This window comes from Talpa occidentalis, unplaced genomic scaffold, assembly GCF_014898055.3.
Source record: "Talpa occidentalis isolate TD23 unplaced genomic scaffold, MPIMG_talOcc4v2.1 talOcc4.12, whole genome shotgun sequence".
Classification (NCBI taxonomy): Eukaryota; Metazoa; Chordata; class Mammalia; order Eulipotyphla; family Talpidae; genus Talpa; species Talpa occidentalis.
This window is the reverse complement of record NW_023601212.1, coordinates 46,514,592-46,533,602: the sequence shown is the minus strand read 5'-3', so window position 1 is coordinate 46,533,602 and position 19,011 is coordinate 46,514,592. Positions and strand designations below refer to the sequence as shown.

General features: G+C 46.4%; 1 protein-coding gene across 1 annotated transcript; it reads left to right on the top strand.

Annotated features, from left to right (window-relative positions):
- Positions 1-4,445: 4,445 nt before the first annotated feature.
- On the top strand, positions 4,446-7,595 carry NXNL1 (nucleoredoxin like 1). The gene is made up of 2 exons (XM_037507974.1): positions 4,446-4,771; positions 7,289-7,595. The coding sequence occupies exons 1-2, from the start codon at positions 4,446-4,448 to the stop codon at positions 7,593-7,595; spliced, it is 633 nt and encodes a 210-aa protein (XP_037363871.1).
- Positions 7,596-19,011: the final 11,416 nt, after the last annotated feature.

Sequence of the window (19,011 nt, the reverse complement as noted above, 5' to 3'; positions counted from 1 at the left end):
GCAAGCGAGAAGAGACAGGTTTGTTTAGAAGAAGAAAAAGTTTATTGAGGAGAAAAAGAGCAGAAATAAAGTGGGACTCCCAGGCCAGGAAACCAGGCCTGGGAGGCGCAAGGAAGCCAAAGTGGAGTTGTGTCTCAGGGAATATACACCTTCTTTCCCTCATTATTCTAAAGCTCCACCAGTCTCTTTGTGATTGGTTAGTTCTCGGCTGTCTCACTTAATTTGCTACTGAGTGGGGGATCTTCACATTCCTTGTCTAACAGCTTTCTCTTTCCCCATTTGTTGCATCTTTATCTTTATGGCCCAGTCCTCTGGAGGGGCATCCCTGCATTGAAGTTAAACAGCTGCCCTTCTAAGTTGTCCATAAATTAAACCACTCTCCCATTTCTCCAATCTCTGCCTCCCTTTACCACCTGAAGGAAACCAGGACCAGCGTTAACAATGTTGTCCTTGGTCCTGGGATGTTTGTTTTTCCTAGTGGAAAAACCTAGTGGTTACTTTCCCTTGGTTGTCCTTATCTCTGAAGCCTCCCTAAATTCTTCAGAGGTCCCCTCCTGCACTGTCCCTAAAATTGCCTAATTCCTAGCTTGCCCTGTGTCTCAGAACTTGTGCTGCAGAGGTTGTGGATCACTTCACAGTGCGGTGCTTAACCCCCTGCACCACCAGGAAGGCCCTGGAGATATTTTTAATTGTCACAACTGTGGGGGGGGGGCAGTGTTAGTGGGTGAAGGGCATGAATGTTTTCTAATTGTCCCTACAGTGCCCAGGATGGCCCCCACACCACACACACAATGAATATCTGATACCAAATGTCAAGATTGCTGCAATTTGGAAATTCTGAGATAGATAAAAGCCCAAATCAAATTGTCATTGGCTTTGCAGTCTGACACAGGTCATTTGTTTGGTGACATAGCAGCCCAATGAATCTCTCTGAGGCATACGTTTCCTCTGTAATGGGATAAAATCATAGGAACCTCATAGTGCTGTTCTGGGAATAGGAGCCCAGCACCCCATAACATGGAAGAGTCCTCCATTATTGAGGTCTTTGCTCTCAGTAGTTTCTTGAATTCACAACAAGCTGGGACCTCCTGGGGTTCTAGCAGAGGTGAGGAAAATCTGACCAGGAAATTGTTTCTAAATAGAATAAAGCAGGCATGCATCTGGAATGGGCCCTTACACAAAGCTTTGCATTGTAGGAATGGAGAGGAAATTTCCCCACCCCCTGGGTTCTTCTCAGGCTAGTCAGGCAATCTAATTAGCATCACTTAGCTTTGTATGAGAAAAGACTGAATTTAATTACAGACAAGGGAATCTACATAGAGTTGGATTCTAAATACAATGGAGCAAAGTGGGAGTATATACTTTGAGTTTAAGAATGGATGCACTGGTGCAAGGAGTTAAGTCTCAGAACTATGAAGCTATCTGCAGCCACTGCAGCATAAGTTCGATCCCTGCCAGGAGCTACCCACATGGTGCAGCAGACCTTTCCTGACTCACCTGTTGTTCCCCTCAGCAGTGTATTTCAGTCTGTTTGCCTGTTCTGCTCCCCCCTTTGTTTCTGGTGAACCCTCTTGCGCCCCCTCAACCTCTGGCCTACACACCCCAGTTCTTGTATGCAAAAATAAATAAAATAAATCTTTAAAAAAAAATGGGATAGGGGCCTGAGGATTCAAAGAGAGAGGACTCACAGGACAAAGAGGAATGACTCATGTGAACAAGACCCAATGCTCCAATAGATTTCAACAATATGAGTTATACTCCAGGGTAAGAGGATTTTGTGGTTCCTTTTTTATTGTTTAAAGCCTATACTAACAGCTTCTTTCAGGGTCCTAAAGCCCAGAGAAATCCTCTAGATCCAGTGTGCTAGTTAACTATCACTGTGTGACAAGCCACCCTTAAGTGAGTGGTTTCCTGCAACATTGATTAATAATCTCCGGCCTCCCTGGTGGCGCAAGGGATTAAGACACAAACTATGAAACTATCTGCAGGGAGCTACCCACATGGCACAGCAAACCTCTCCTAACTTGCCCACTGCTCGCCTCAGCAATGTATTTCAGTCAGTCTGCCTGTTCTGTTCCCCACTCTGTCTCCGGTGAATCCTCTCACCCCTCCAAACCCCGCGCCTCTGGCCTGTACCCCAGTTCTTGTATGCATAAGTAAATCAATCTTAAAAAAAAAAAATCTTAGCATTCTGTGGGCTGACTGACTCAGTGTATCACCTGGCCCCATCACTCTGCTATGTCCTGCTTTTGATTGGCCTGGGTGGTGGGGTAGGGTGATGAGGGGGTTAGGGGGGGGGTCACCTGTGTGGACTCGATGTTGGTTATTGGCTGGGTGTTTGGTTCTCTTCCACATGGCTGGAACAGAGGTCTGCAAACTAAATCTTGAAGGTTAAAGCCCGCTCCCTGTGAGTTAAGAATGACTTTAATAATTTTGAGTGGCTGGAAAATATCAAAAGGCTAATATTGACTCTGGAATAACGTGGGTTTGAACTGCATGGGACCACTCAGAATTTTTTCGATAAATATAGTTAGCCCTTCATATCCACGGGTTGGATATGCGGACTCCTAACATCTGAGCTTGGATGAATCCACAAACGCAGAACTTGCAGATAGAGAGGGCCAACTATAAGGGACTTATGTATGCTAGGATTTGGGTATCCCATAGAGGGTTCTGAAACCAATACCCCTCAGATACCAAGGGAGAGGTAGTTAAGTTTTTTGGGGAGTCAAAAGATATACTCAAATTTTCTTTTTTTTTAAGATTCATTTATTTATTCATATAAGAACTGGGGTATAGGCCAGGGGTGTCGGGGGGTAAGAGGATCCACCAGAGACAGAGTAGGGAACAGAATAGGCGGATTGACTGAAATACGCTGCTGAGGAGAGCAGCAGGCGAGACAGGAGAGGTCTGCTGCGCCATGTGTGTTAGCTCCCTGGCCAGGGATCAAACTCATACTACAGTGGCTGCCAATAGCTTGTAGTGCTGAGATTTTAATCCCTTGTGCCACCAGGGAGGCCATATCTGGTACCTTAGAGAAAAGGTTTCCAAACTCCAGGCTAAGTTATCTTCTTACAGGAGGCTCTTGGGGGCAGCATTCCATGGCAGAGAAAGGGCAGGCAGGAAGAAGATTTATCCTGAGAGCTCACTCCTTCCACCACATTCTATTGGTCAAAACAAGTTGTAGGGCCTCCCTGATGGCGCAAAGAGTTAAGACACAACCTAGGAAACTATCCATAGCCACTGCAGCACAAATTTGATCCCTGGCCAGGGAGTTACCCACATGGCACAGCAGACCTCTCCTGACTTGCCCACTGCTCCCCTCAGGAGTGTATTTCAGTAGATCCCCCTGTTCTGCTCCCCACTCTGTCTCTGGTGAATACTCTCACCCCCCACACACACACCCCCCGGCAACTCTGACCTGAACTCCAGTTCTTGTATGCAAAAATAAATAAATCTTTAAAAAAAAAAAAAAAACAAGTTGCAAAGCCATCAGGGCTTTAAGAGGGGGATCAGTCTCTAGCTCTTTATGGGAGGGGGCCTGCAAACTACTGTGGCCATAATTTTCAACTTTCTATGCCAGGAGAGATTCCCAGGATGAGGAAGACAGGAGGGTGAGAACCATAGCACAACGGCTCTGAGGCAGTTAAAAAAAGAACAGCCAAGGCCTCCCTGGTGGCCTTGGGGTTAAGTCTCAGTACTATCACGCTATGGCCTGAGTTCGATCCCCAGCCAGATAGGTGACCCAAATAAGGCACAGCAGACCTTTCCTGACTTGCCTGCTGCTTCCCTTAGCAGTGTATTTCAGTAGACCCATCTTTTCTGTGCCCGACTCTGTCTCTGGGGAGTCCTATTACCCCTATGCACTTCTGGCTTATACCCCAGTTCTTCTATGCCAAAAAAACAAAAATGTAGCCAGTTCAGGCATCTTACGTAGGCTATCCAGAGAGAATTCAGGAGGGTGGAAAATCAGACATGTTTATTTTCTTTAGTTTCTAACTGGAATTTAGCATGTTCTTTTAAAACAGGCATCAGCTGGCCCTGTGACTTCGTCACCAGTGGGAATCAAGGATAATTTCATGCCACATACTGGTCACTGCATAAGTGAAAATGTCTTTTTCACTTATCTCAACTTGGAAATCAAGTAGTAGAATGCTCCTGAATCAGAATTTCTTGATGCATTTTTAAAGAACATATATTTACACCATATAATAAAATTTTTTGGCACCATGTGTCAATATGACTGGTTTCCTTTGCAATTCTGTGCAATTTTATAATGAATTTACACCTCTCTACTGAAAAGGGGCAGCCTGCCCCTGCCCTCAGAGGCATCATGGAATGAGGTTTCAGTTTAAGCAGATTAGTGAAGTCCGAAACTAGCCCTCTTGAAGATTCCTAATCCAGGCAAACAGCAGCTCTGTCCTCAGCACCCAGCCAGGGTTGCCATGGCCTCCCTGTTCTCTGGACACATCCTAATTCGAAACAACAGCAACCAGGATGAGCTGGACACAGAGGCTGAGCTCAGCCGCCGGTTGGAGAACCGACTGGTGCTGTTATTCTTTGGTGCTGGGACATGCCTGCAGTGCCAGGCCTTCGTACCTGTCCTCAAAGACTTCTTTGTGCGGCTCACAGATGAGTTCTATGTGCTGAGGGCTGCACAGCTCGCCTTGGTGTATGTGTCTCAGGACTACACAGAGGAGAAGCAGGACCAGTTCCTCAGAGACATGCCTGAGAAGTGGCTCTTCCTGCCCTATGAGGATGACCTGAGGAGGTGAGAGAGGAGAGGAAATCAGGGAGGGCTTCTTGGATGAGGGGGTGTTTCTGCTGAAAATGAAATATTTGTTTATTGATGCATCTGGTCTAGTACATGTACTGAGAACTGTGAGTAGAGAGGGGTGTGTTCATATGCCCATTTCCATCTAGCTCACAGGAGCTTCCAACCCAGTAGGGGAGATAGATGTAAATAAAAAGACTCAAATAAATAAATAATAACACAATGCAGTAATATTCCAGAGGATATATTTCCAGAGGAAGTATTATGGGAAGGCTTTGCTGAGATTTGGGGGTCAGAGAAATCTTATCCAAGAAAGTAACTTTAAAAAGAGGCCCCCAACCATGAGGAAAGAGGGAAGGGGGTCACAGCTCAGAAGCCTTTAGAGAAAGTAGAGTTAACAACAGGGAATTATAAGTAATTCCACTATAAGAATTCAGCAGGCACTATATGGATTAGCTCCAAACACCACCTTAACAATGTGATGTAATCCTCAGAGTAGCTGGGAGCCATTGAAGGCCCTGGAGCTGAAGAGAGGTAGTTGAATTCTTCCTTTCCAAGGAGATAAGGAACTGCCCAATAAATGGTGTCATCGTAACTATTTTAGAACTTTCCCTTTTTCTTTTTTATTTTTAAAGATTTATTTATTTATTTGTTTGTTTATTTATTTATTTATTTATGCAAGCACTGGGTACAGTCAGAAGCATGGGAGGGTGAGAGAATTCACCAGAGCCAGAGCAGGGAATAGAACAGGCAGACTGACGAAATACACTGCTGAGGGGAGCAGCGGGCACAGCAGGAGAGGTCTGCGCACCATGTGGGACCCTCTCTGGTGGCCGGGGATCGAACCTGTGCTGCAGAGGTTGCAGGCAGCTTCGCAGCCCAGCGCTCAACCACTTCGCCACCAGGGGAAGCCCAGAACTTTCCCTTTTTGTGCAGCAAGACTTTCCTTCTTTTCAAATCCCACCTTTTCATTATGAAAATGTTAGAACACACCCTAAAGTTGAAAAAAAGCATACAATGAAACCCACAAAATTGTTAACATTTTGCCATCTTTGCTTTATCTACAGAACATGGTGTTGGTAAGTTTGAAACTGAGCAGGCAACTTTGTTACATTTTACCTGTGTCACTCATTTTGTTACACAAATTGAAAGTTTCTGGTCATGGGACTCTAACCTCCTCACCCAATTTTACCAAAATTTATACATTTGCTCACACCGACTGCCCCTGCAGCCTCAGTGTTTTTCACCTGGAAACTGGCAACTTATCCCTAGCTGGGGCAGAAACTCTGGCTGGAAGGGCATCAAAGCTCAAAATAGACCTGGTTTGAGGCAGGGCCCTCTGTACAAGTCACCCACCCTGGCTAGCGTAGGTTCAGCGTGCCAGGGAGTCCTCCCTTCCTGGCCCCCAACAGTCCCCTCTGGCCTAGCTGGCCTCTGTCCCCACACGGGGTTGCCAGAAAAAAAAAAAAATACAGGGTGCCCAGTTAACACAAATCTCACATGAATAATGAATAATGTAGAGCCTCCCTGGTGACGCAAGGGGTTAAGACACAAACCTATGAAGCTATCAGCAGCCACTGCAGCTGGAGTTTGATCCCCAGCCAGGGAGGTGACCCACATGGCACAGCAGACCTCTCCTGACTTGCCTGCTGCGCCCCTCAGCAGTGTATTTCAGTCGATCTGCCTGTTCTGTTCCCCACTCTGTCTCTGGTGAATCCTCTTACCCTTCACACCTCTGGCCTGTACCCCAGTTCTTGTATGCATAAATAAATAAAATCTTTAAAATATATAATGAATAATGTAGTATAAGAACATCCCAACTTACTTGAGATATACCAAAAATTGATTTGCTGTTGCTATGAAATTCAAATTTAACCTGGTGTCCTATATTTCTATTGTTGTCTGGCAACTTAACTCTTGTGGGATTTTGCAAGTTCCATGTCTTCTCCATGTGGAGACCTGGAAAAACATCCCCGGAACTCAGTGGGTAAAAATTCAGAATCCTAAGTGAGGAGGGGCCCAGTCTAGCAGCTGGCTCTGCTCCATGTTGACTGTATAGGACTCTGGCCTAGAGGCAAGGTTTGGTCCAGGGTCTCCTGAGGGTCCTGCCACAAACAAGGTCTATTTTGGGCTTTGATGTCTTCCCAGCCAGGGGGGTCAGTGTGCCTAAGGCTCACCCCAATCTAGGGACCTTTGCTCCAGCTGTACCCTCTGCCTGGGACACCCTTCCCACAGCGGTGACTTGAGGTTGGGTGACAAGAAGTAGTTGTTGTCAACACCGCAGCACAAGCATCTTCCTCACAGAGGTCTGGGGAGAGGGCGCCAGGCAGGGGGCACAGCCACCGCAAAGGCCTGAGGTGGGGGACTGTCCTGGACGCCCCCCCCCCACCTACCCCGGACCCCAGAGCCAGGCACCAGGCAGTGCACACAGAAGGCGCCCACTGAACACCGGGAGGAGGGACATGAGGTCCCGGACAGGGGACCGGCGGCCTGACCTGCCTGCCCACCCCGCAGGGACCTCAGACGCCAGTTCTCTGCGGAGCGGCTACCCACGGTCGTGGTCCTGAAGTCAGACGGGGAAGTGCTCGTGAGCGACGCGACCGAGGAGATCCGGCGTCTGGGCCCCGCCTGCTTCGCCAACTGGCAGGAGGCGGCGGAGGTGCTGGATCGCAGCTTTCTGCCGCCCGAGGACCTGGACGACCCTGCACCGCGGAGCCTCACCGAGCCGTGGCGCCGCCGCAAGTACCGTGTGGACCGGGCGACGCGGAGCGCGGGCAGCATCGGCCCCGTGGGGGGTGCCGGGGCCGCGGGACTGTTCTGATCCCTGCGAGAAGAGGAGTCCAGGATTCTGTGACGAATCCCCAAGCGGGGTGTGGGGACGGGGGTGGCGGGGCGGTGAGGGGAGTCCTCGGAGCTGAGCCTGGGGGCCTGGGCTTGAGACGAGCAGGGAAGGGAATCTGCGCTGCCGGCCCAGCCCGGGGTGGGGTGGGCAGAGGCCGTTTGGTGTCTGAGACTGGAGGGGGGCAGGAGGCGGCCAGGGGAGGAGTAGGGGCGCCCTCGGGCATCCTGGGGAGATGGGTTCTTGTGCAACCCACCCCCAGGAGGGGACGGGCCGTGATGAGATGCTGATGGAGAATGGGGGTTGGGGGCAAGGTGGGAGGTGGACGTGGGGCGGGGTCCGTAGTTCTTTAACTTGAGACACCCTCCGAGAGGGGGGACTGGCCCAGAGCCAGTCCTGGTCCTCCAAAGCCGCGTCTGACCCTTCCGAACAGGGACAAACAGGGTCTCTAGAGAGATTTTGAAAACCTGGGAGAGGCGGGGTGGTTGATAGTTTCAAAACAGGAAAACGTAAACTGAGATTGAATAATGATGGTGCTGAGAAGGTACATTAAATGAGTTGCCCACACAGCTCCTACACAGAATGATAACAGTCCTTTAACAACACACTTATATTTTGCACGGGCTGCGTTTCAAGATTCAGCGTCACGTGCGCTGGGCTCCTGGGCCACCGATGAGCGCTAGTAGTCAGTCCCCTTGTCCTTGCCTCTCGGGGATTGGGGGGGGGGGGACAGCAGAATACTGAAAGCAAAATTCCGGGACCTCCCCGGTGGCTCAGCGGTTGAGCGCTGGGTTGCGAAGCTGCCCGCAGCCTCTGCAGCATCGGCTGCTCCCCGGCTGCTCCCGGCCACCAGAGGAGGGTCCCACATGGCGCGCAGACCTCTCCTGCCGCCCGCTGCTCCCCTCAGCAGTGTACTTCGGTCCCTCTGCCTGCTCTGCTCCCCGCTCTGGCTCTGGTGAATTCTCTCACCCTCCCATGCTTCTGAGTGTACCCAGTGCTTGTATAAATAAATAAATAATAATAAAAAAATCTTTAAAAAAAAAATGTCCTTCCTGGGGCCTCCCTGGTGGTGCAAGGGATTAGGGATTTTTTTTTGCCTCCCTCATCAGGTCACCAGCCTGGAAAGGGCAAGCTAGACTTACCTTAGTCATCACTGTTCCCCAGAGTCTGGGCCCTGAGCACAGGGCAGACTTCCCATAAATGCTTGTTGAATGAATAAATACAAGTATTTTATACATATGGATCCCCAACATCTAGAACAGAGGAGTGATTCTGTACCAAATGAGTTACTGAGCCCCAGATACCCAAATTTGGAACTTTTCCTAACGTATAAAACATGAAAAATTAACCCTAATTTTGGTGATGAAAAAAGAGGCTGGGTATATTAAGCTGAAGTGTCATGAATGAATGAGCTGATTCCTGTTACAAATGAGGAAGCCCAGAGAGGTTAAGGGAATTGCCCAAAGTCACACAGCAAAGGAGAAAGACATCTAGGTCTGAAGTTCACCTGGTACTCTCCCACAGGGCCATTTTAAGGCACTGCTGTGCTGAGGGTTCAGGGTCAACAAACTCTTCCTAGAGAACCCTAAAATTTTGAAACCTGAAAAAAAAATTGACTCCAAAAATCAGAAAAGATGGCAAAACCAGTGGGATCTAAGGCATGGTTGTGGGCTAGCATAGAACAATGGATATGAACCAGGCTGCTGGGTTCTACTCCATCCTGCTTGTGCTGGTTGTGTGATCCAGGGAGTCAGTGAACCTCTCTGCAGCTGTTTCTTCATCTGCAAAGTCCAGGGTGATGAACTATCCAAGCCCAAATGTAGTAAGACATGGCCCTGCTTGTAGGAGGCCAAGGCACTCTCATTCACTGTTTTGGGTCTACACAGAATGTGTTACTTTTGAAACCATTTCCAGATTTGATATTTCACACTGTGTAGGAATTTCAGAACAGGATTCCAAGGTGATTCAGTAATTCATGTGTGCTGAGTATTTACTAAGGGCCTACTGTGTCCTGGGTGGAGCCCCAGACTCTGAGGAACAGGGTGGTAGAGGCTTATGGTCGTCATTGTTCAGTCTTGGAGCTCCCCCTCCAGGGGGCCCTCAGGTACTGAGGAAACTATACGCTGTGTACTGTGGAGAAGACAAAGCACTGTGGGAAAACAAGACACACAACCTTGCTGTAAAATGAGCAAGGAAAGGAACAGACATTTCTCCAAAGAAGATCCACAAATGGCCAACAAGTTCATGAAAAGTCGCTTGCTCAACATGAGGGAAATGCAATCAAAACCCAATAGAATGGTTAGAATCAAAACACAGAAGATAGGAACCTCCCTGGTGGCACAGGGGTTAAAGACACAGCACTATCAAGCTATCACCAGCCACTGCAGTAGGAGTTCGCAATCCACTTGGCCCAGCACACCTCTCCTGTCTCACCTGCTGCTCCCCTCAGCAGTGTGCTTAGTTCAATCTGCCTGTTCTGTTCCCCACTCTGTCCTTGGTGAATCCTCTCACCCTCCACACCTCTGACCTGTACTCCAGCTCTTGTATGCATAAATAAATAAATCTTAAAAAAAACACAGAGGGGGGGCCTCCCCGGTGGCGCAGCAGTTGAGCGCTGGGTTGCGAAGCTGCCCGCAGCCTCTGAGGCGCCGGTTCAATCCCCGGCTGCTCCCCGGCCACCGGAGGAGGGTCCCACATGGCGCGCAGACCTCTCCTGCCACCCGCTGCTCCCCTCAGCAGTGTACTTCGGTCCTTCTGCCTGCTCTGCTCCCCGCTCTGGCTCTGGTGAATTCTCTCACCCTCCCGCGCTTCTGACTGTACCCAGTGCATGTATAAATAAATAAATAAATCTTTAAAAAAAAAAAAAAAAAACACAGAGGGCCTCCCCGGTGGCGCAGCAGTTGAGCGCTGTGTTGCGTAGCTGCCCACAGCCTCTGCAGCGCCGGTTCAATCCCCCGCCGCCGGGCGAGGGTCCCACATGGCACGCAGACCTCTCCTGCTGCCCGCTGCTTCCCCCAGCAGTGTACTTCAGTCTGCCTGCTCTGCTCCCTGCTCTGGCTCTGGTGAATTATCTGACCCTCCCGCGCTTCTGACTGTACCCAGTGCTTATATAAATAAATAAAATAAATCTTTAAAAAAAAAAACAGAAAATAATGTGTTGGTGGGGAAATGAAGGAATTAGAACCCTCATGCACTCCTGGTGGAAATGGAAAATGGCACAGCTACTGTGGAAAACAATATGGAAATTCCTCAAGAATTTAAATACAGAATTATTACATGGCCATCATAAGATCTAGTAGTTCCACTTCTAGGAATAGACTCAAAAGAAATGAAAATCATGTTTAAAACAAATGCTTGTACACATGTATCCATAACAGCACTATTCACAATTGCCAGAGGGGGAAAAGGCTCAAATGTCCATCACCTGTAAATGGATGAACAAAATGTGTCCATCCAAAGAGCAGGACATCACTCAGCCATGAAAAGGGATGAAGCCCTGATACGCCAAGAGGTGGATGAACCTCAAAAACATGATGCTGAGTGAGAGAAGCCAGATACAAAGGCCACAGAGCATGTGACGCCATTTATAAGAAATGACCAGAGCAGGGGAAAAACGAGGCTGCTGCTTGGGGAGGTGCTGCACCTCCCCCTGCAGTGACCTTTAGGGCTAACCGGCCCTAGGTCCGGCTGGGCAACCAGCGCGCAGGGGAAGAACAGCAAAACCCTCTGAAGACATACCTGCTGCACCTCCCCCTGCAGTGATCTTTAGGAATGGCTTTCGCCACGCCATGGTCCCTAGATCCGGCTGGGCAACCAGCGCGCGCGGAGGGGGGGGGGGGAAACAGCCTGAAGCAGAGGAAGTGCAGCGGAAGTTCCCTGAAAAGGCAGAAGCTTATCAAAAGATAACGACCACCAAGAACCACTACAAGAATGCTAAAAATCTTTTCCTGTCTTTCTAGAACTACAAACTTTAATCCCTTATCTTTCTTTCTAAACTTCCTCCTTTCTTCTATAATGGTCATTGCTTGTTATGTAGATCACCTCCCTGATGGTGATAGACTGAGCCCATGAGCAAGCTAATTTCTTTGATATTCATTCCTGTGCTTTTGGAAAACATATATATACTGGTCACAAACTCAAAGAAAATTACACTCAGATTTTCACTCTTGAAGTGTGTCTGTTTGTCATTTCTTTCGCTGACGCCCTGACCACCCTGCACGCTTCTCTCAACCCTGAGGTGGCCTCATCGTCTACTGCTGTGCTGGTCCGCAGCAGGGAGGAGACCCAGGAGGGCTCCGGAAAAAGCAGCTTCACTGCAAAGCCTTGAAAGGTGAAAGGCAAGTGGAGGTGAAATCCCCGCATAGTAAGGGAGCAGAGTGAATTACTTAATTCCTTCAGGGCCTCCCTGGTGGCGCAAAGGGCTAAGCTGCAGCTCTGTGAGGCTGTCCGCAGCCACTGCAGCATGAGTTCCACCCCCTGCCGGCCAGGGAGCGACCCACAGGACGCAGCCGACCTCTCCTGTCACGCCCGCTGCTCCCCTCAGCAGTGTATTTCAGTCAGTCTGCCTGTTCTGTTCCCCACTCTGTCTCTGGTGAATCCTCTCACACCCCGCATCTCTGGCCTGTACCCCAGTTCTTGTATGCATACATAAACAAATCTTAAAAAAATAAAAATATAATAAAAAATATTCAGATGTCTTTTTTTAAAGTATAATAAAAGTAGGAGGGGGCGGAGCAACATGGCGGCGAGGAGACGCTGCAAGTAAGATCTCCCATTAAAAAAAGTTAATAGGGAGGAAAAGCGGCAGGTCCCAGTGAGAACTGGGACACAGAAGATAAACGGGTGACTCCAGCAAACTGCCCGAAGAAGAAAGTTGCCATAAAAGAGGACTAGAAGGTAGCGCAGAACCCTGCTCCCCTCCCCCGCCCACAGAGGCAGCACTCTCCGACCGGCAGAGAGGAGGAAAACAACAAACCAAAACGGCCAACAAGAACAAACGACGCAGCAAGCGGGACTGGGAGTGGAAAGGAACTATTGCAGCCATCACACCCCGTGAACGGGAGCTGTGGAGAACCCTGCAGGACTCAGCACGGCGGTGAGCAAATGGCTCCCGGCGCCATTAGAGAACAAAGAGACTCTGGAGGAGACCTGCACACAGCCCCGGGCCGGCCGGTAAGCTTGCGCGGAAAAGCGGCGCGCTTGGTGCGCTTGAAAAGCAAACGCGGATCGGGATCGCGGCTGCCCAGGTCCCCGCGCCTGCGACCTAGGCTTGCGGGGAGACGCGCAGAGGCCCTCACTGAGGTGAAAGTCCCTCACTGAGTAAGCAGGAACCAGGCGCCCAGGCACGGGAGCGGGTGCAAAAGGCGCCATTCCCGCGCCACTGAACTGGGCTACAGCCCGCGTCCTGGACCTGAGGGCTTTGAACTGAGACCCGGGGCACGAAGTTCGGGGCGTGGATTCTCCACGACGGTGGGGCACAAGGCAGACACAGCACCCCAAAGCCGTTGAGGTTTACCCTACCATTCCTGCTCTATTCCCTGTCCCACGGGGTGGGGGGGCAAAAAACAGCCCCCCAAGGACAATAGGAGAGCTCTCTGGCGCCACCTAGCGACCAGAAAAAAAAGTCACTAACACCCCATAGAACAGGGAAATTTCTTAAGTCTGCTTGAAAAGGGCAGAAGGCTCCCGGAGGAGACAGTGGCCAGCTGGGAAGTTAGCCCACGCCAGGCCCCTTCTGACCAGCAGTCTGAGCCCACAGAGGGAACAGGCACCCACGGCCGGGGCAGACCGGGCGCGCAGAAGAGTGTGCCTGAGACCGGATGCTCAGGGACTGAGTCCCACGTTGCCATTTTAGAACAGGGACATTTCTTCAGTAAAGTCTTCCTGAAACCAGCAGAAAGCTCCCTCAGAAGCCAGAGATGGCTCCTGGAGGAGCCAGAGGGGAGCGGAGAAGTTCACCCAAGATGCCGGCCAGTCCGAGCAACACAGTGTCCCAATGCATACGACAAATTAGAAAACAGACAGTAGGGAGTAGAAGAACCACACGCAACCTAGCAACTCCTCAGGAAAAAAGCACACCACAAAAAGAAAACCACCCCCCAGATTGCAACGACAGTAACTTGGAAGAACTTCTGAGCCTTCCAGAAAGAGAATTTAAAATTGCTGTGATTAAAAAAATGACAGAACTCATAAAGGAAACCAATGATCAGAAGAAGGAAATTGAGTCCCTAAAGAGGGAAGCAAAAGAAACGCAGGAGATCAAAGAATTAATGGAGGAACTAAAGAACTCTGGGAAAAGCAATGAAAGCAGAATAGATGAAATGGAAGAACGAATAAGTACTCTTGAAGACACAGAAATAAAAAGAACCAAAACAGAAAAGGAAAGAGAAGTACGAAGGAAAAAGAACGAAGAAAGACTTCGGGAACTATCTGACTCCATGAGGAAAGGAAATGTAAGAGTTATAGGAATTCCAGAAGGAGAGGAGAGAGATGTAGGAACAGAGAAAATATTCCAGGAGATAATTGAAGAGAACTTCCCAAACGCGAAGAAGGAGCTGAAAATTGATATACAAGAAGCAAGAAGAACACCAAACTTCCACGACGAAAGGAAAAATACAGCAAGACACATAATAGTAAAGCTCCCAAGAATCCAGGACAAGGAAAAAATAATGAAGCTGACAAGAGGGAAGAAACAGATAACATTCAAAGGAAAACCAATCAGGCTGACATCAGACTTCTCTGAAGAAACACTACGGGCAAGGAGAGAGTGGAGGGACATAGTCAACAGACTCCAAGAAAACAGATGCCAACCAAGAATACTCTATCCCGCAAAGCTCTCCTTCCTCTATGAAGAAAGAATAAGGACCTTCCCAGACAAAGAGAAACTCTGGAATTTCATTACGACTAAACCCCCACTCCAAAAAATACTACAAGGAATCCTAAAGCCAGAACCTCAGAAGGACGAATAACAACGAAAGAAGGCCAAAAAAAAAAAAAAAAAAAGGTATTAAAAGAATAAATAAAATCAAAGGAAAGACAAACACAATGGCAAATACAAATGCTAACATATCAATATTAACTCTAAATGTAAATGGACTAAACTCTTCAATAAAAAGACACAGAGTTGCAGCCTGGATTAAGAAACAAAACCCAACCTTTTGCTGTCTCCAGGAAACACATTTAGCTACAAAAGATAAAAATAGGCTCAGTTAAAGGATGGAAAACAATCCTACAAGCAAATGGACCAAAAAAGAAAGCAGGAACAGCTATACTTTTATCAGATAAAACAGATTTCAAACTCAAAAAAATAAAAAGAGACCCCAATGGTCACTACATCATGATCAAGGGGACAATACTTCAAGAAGAAATAACACTCATTAACATATACTCACCAAACGAAGGAGTACCAAAATATATCAGACAACTGTTGTCCTCTCTGAAAACAGACATCAGAGAAAACACACATGTAGTGGGAGACTTCAACACACCACTATCAACAATGGATAGATCAACAAGACAAAAAATAAGTAAAGAAACTAAAGCTCTAAATAAGGACCTAGAGCATTTGGGCTTAACAGACATCTATAGAACACTAAACCCAAAAAAAACGGAGTACACATTTTTCTCAAGCGCACATGGATCATTCTCCAGGATCTATCACATACTGGGGCACAAGACAAACATCAACATATACACCAAGACTGAAATCATATCAACCATCTTTTCTGACCATGAAGGCATCAAACTAGAAATAAACCATAAAAAGAAGGCAAGGAACTTTCCTACCTCATGGAGATTAAAAACCACACTACTGGGGGCCTCCCCGGTGGCGCAGCGGTTGAGCGCTGGGTTGCGAAGCTGCGCGCGGCCTCTGCGGCGCCGGTTCGATCCCCGGCTGCTCCCCGGCCACCAGAGGAGGGTCCCACATGGCGCGCAGACCTCTCCTGCCGCCCGCTGCTCCCCTCAGCAGTGTGCTTCGGTCCTTCTGCCTGCTCTGCTCCCCGCTCTGGCTCTGGTGAATTCTCTCGCCCTCCCGAGCTTCTGACTGTACCCAGTGCATGTATAAACAAAACAAACAAACAAACCAGCAAACAAATAAATAAAGCATGCCTCTATAAAAAAAAAAAAAAAAAAAAAAAAAAAAAACCACACTACTGGAAGACCACTGGACTAATGAGGAGATCAAAGAAGAAATTAAAAAATTCTTTGAATTGAATGACAAGGAGGACACCAATATCCTAAATGTATGGGATGCAGCAAAAGCAGTAATAAGAGGAAAATATATAGCAATAGAAGCTCACATCAAGAAACAAGAAAGAACTCAAAGAAACAACCTAATCTCGAAGCTCAAAGATCTAGAAAAAGAACAACAAAAAAAACCCAAAACCAGTAGAAGAAAAGAAATAATAAAAACCAAAGCAGAAATAAATGAAATTGAAACTAAAAAAACAATCCAAAAGATCAATGAAACCAAGAGCTGGTTCTTTGAAAAAATCAATAAAATAGACAAACCCCTAGCCAGGCTCACAAAGGAAAAAAGGGAGAAAGCACAAATAAACAGGATCACAAATGAAAGAGGAGAAATCACAACGGACACAGCAGAAATCAAAAGAATAATCAGTAACTACTATGAACAGTTATATGGAAACAAGTTCAACAATCTAGAGGAGATGGACAAATTCCTACAACTCTACAATCACCCAAAGCTAGATAAAGAAGAAATAGAACACCTAAACAGACCAATTACAATTAGCGAAATTGAAATGGTAATCAAAAACCTCCCCAAAAACAAAAGCCCAGGACCTGATGGATTTACAAATGAATTCTACCAAACATTCAGAGACGAATTAGTGCCTATCCTTCACAAACTCTTTCAAAAAATTGAGAAGGAAGGGACAATACCAAACACGTTCTATGAAGCCAACATTACACTAATACCAAAACCAAACAAGGACAACACAAAAAAGGAAAACTATAGGCCAATCTCCCTAATGAACACTGATGCAAAAATCCTCAATAAAATTTTAGCTATCAGAATCCAACAATGTGTCCATAAGATAATTCACCACGACCAAGTAGGATTCATTCCAGGGACACAAGGATGGTTCAACATCCGAAAATCAATCAACGTTATCCAACACATCAACAAAAAGAAATATAAAAACCATATGATAATATCAATAGATGCTGAGAAAGCTTTCGACAAAGTGCAACACGCATTCATGATAAAAGCCCTTGAAATTCTTGGGATACAAGGAACATACCTCAACATCATAAAGGCCATTTATGACAAGCCAACAGCCAGTATCATTCTCAATGGTGAAAAGCTGAAAGCAATTCCATTAAGATCTGGAACAAGACAAGGATGTCCACTCTCACCACTGCTCTTCAATATAATACTGGAAGTCCTAGCCAGAGCAATAAGACAAGAGAAAGACATCCAAGGAATCCAAATAGGAAAAGAAGAAGTCAAACTATCACTATTTGCAGATGATATGATAATATACATAGAGAACCCCAAAAACTCCACAGAAAAACTAATTCAACTCATCAATCAGTTCAGTAAAGTGGCAGGGTACAAAATCAACACGCAAAAGTCAGTAGCCTTCCTATACACAAACAATAAATCTGAAGAAGAAGAAATCAAAAAAACCATCCCTTTTATTATTGAAACAAAAAAAATCAAATATTTGGGAATAAATCTAACAAAAGAGGTAAAGGACCTATACAAAGAAAACTATAAAACACTGTTAAAAGAAATAGAAGAAGACACAAAGAAATGGAAAGACATCCCCTGCTCATGGATTGGAAGAATAAACATTATTAAAATGGCCATCCTACCAAAAGCAATATACAGATTCAATGCTATTCCAATCAAAATTTCAATGTCATTCTTCAAAGAAATAGAACAATTATTGATGAAATTCATATGGAATCACAAAAAACCCCGAATAGCCAAAGCTCTCCTGAAAAAAAAGAAGGGAATGGAGGCATCACACTCCCAGACTTCAAACTCTACTACAAAGCCATAATCATCAAAACTGCATGGTATTGGAACAAGAACAGACACACAGACCAATGGAATCGAATAGAAAATCCAGAAATAAACCCACAGATTTATGGTCAACTAATCTTTGATAAAGGAGCAAAGACTATGCATTGGAGCAAAGAAAGTTTGTTCAATAAATGGTGCTGGGAAAACTGGGTCGCTACATGCAAAAGAATGAAGCTTGACCACTACCCCACACCATACACAAAAATCAACTCAAAATGGATTAAAGAACTAGACAGAAGACCTGAAACCATAAAATATATAGAAGGAAATATAGGCGAAACACTACATGATTTGCACATCAAAGACATCTTTACAGGCACATCACCCAAAGCAGTGATAGTGAAGGCAAAGATAAACAGCTGGGACTACATCAAATTAAAGAGCTTCTGCACAGCAAAAGAGACAATAACAAAAACAAAGAGAAACCCCACCAACTGGGAGAATATTTTTGCACACAACACTAATGATAAAGGACTGATCACAAAAATCTGCAAAGAGCTGATGAGACTCAGCAACAACAAAGAAAATAACCCAGTCAAAAAAATGGTCAGAAGAGCTAAAAAGAAACTTCTCTGAAGAGGAAATGCAAATGGCCAATAGGCATATGAAAAAATGTTCAACATCACTTGTAATCAGGGAAATGCAAATCAAAACTACCATGAGATACCATCTTACACCAGTGAGAATGGCACATATTAAAAAAACTAGCAACAAGTGTTGGCGAGGGTATGGAGAAAAAGGAACTCTTCTGCACTGTTGGTGGGAGTGCAAACTGGTCCAACCACTATGGAGAGCTGTGTGGAGATTTCTGGACCTACTAAACATAGAGCTTCCATATGATCCAGCAATTCCACTCCTAGGTATTTACCCAAAGGACACAGAAACATCAATTCCAAAGGACACCTGCACCCCTATGTTTATAGCAGCACTATTTACAATAGCTAAGCTTTGGAAACAGCCCAAATGCCCAAAAATAGATGACTGGATCAAGAAGATGTGGTACATATACACCATGGAATATTACTCAGCATTCAAAAAAGATAAACACATGCAATTTGCAGCAACATGGATGGCGCTGGAAGGGATCATGCTCAGCGAAATAAGCCAAAAAGAAAAAGAAAAATATCGGATGGTCTCACTCATAGCAGGAATCTAGAAAACTTAAGGGACCAGAAAAATGAATAACTATAAGAAAGCGAAAATCAAAATCAACAAAAAACTATGAACCAGAGACACTTTTTGGGGGGTGAGGGGCGGGAGGGGAGGGATTGGGGTCAGAATGGGGGGGTTGCAATTGTATGGGGAATATAAAAATAAAATTTATTATTTAAAAAAAAAGTATAA

What these genes read in the sequence shown, in the direction of transcription:
- NXNL1 (XM_037507974.1), top strand. Translation starts at nt 4,446, where the DNA reads ATGGCCTCCCTGTTCTCTGGACACATCCTAATTCGAAACAACAGCAAC. An exon ending in TATGAGGATGACCTGAGGAG is followed by an intron (nt 4,772 to 7,288) that starts GTGAGAGAGGAG and finishes CCCACCCCGCAG; the next exon opens with GGACCTCAGACGCCAGTTCT.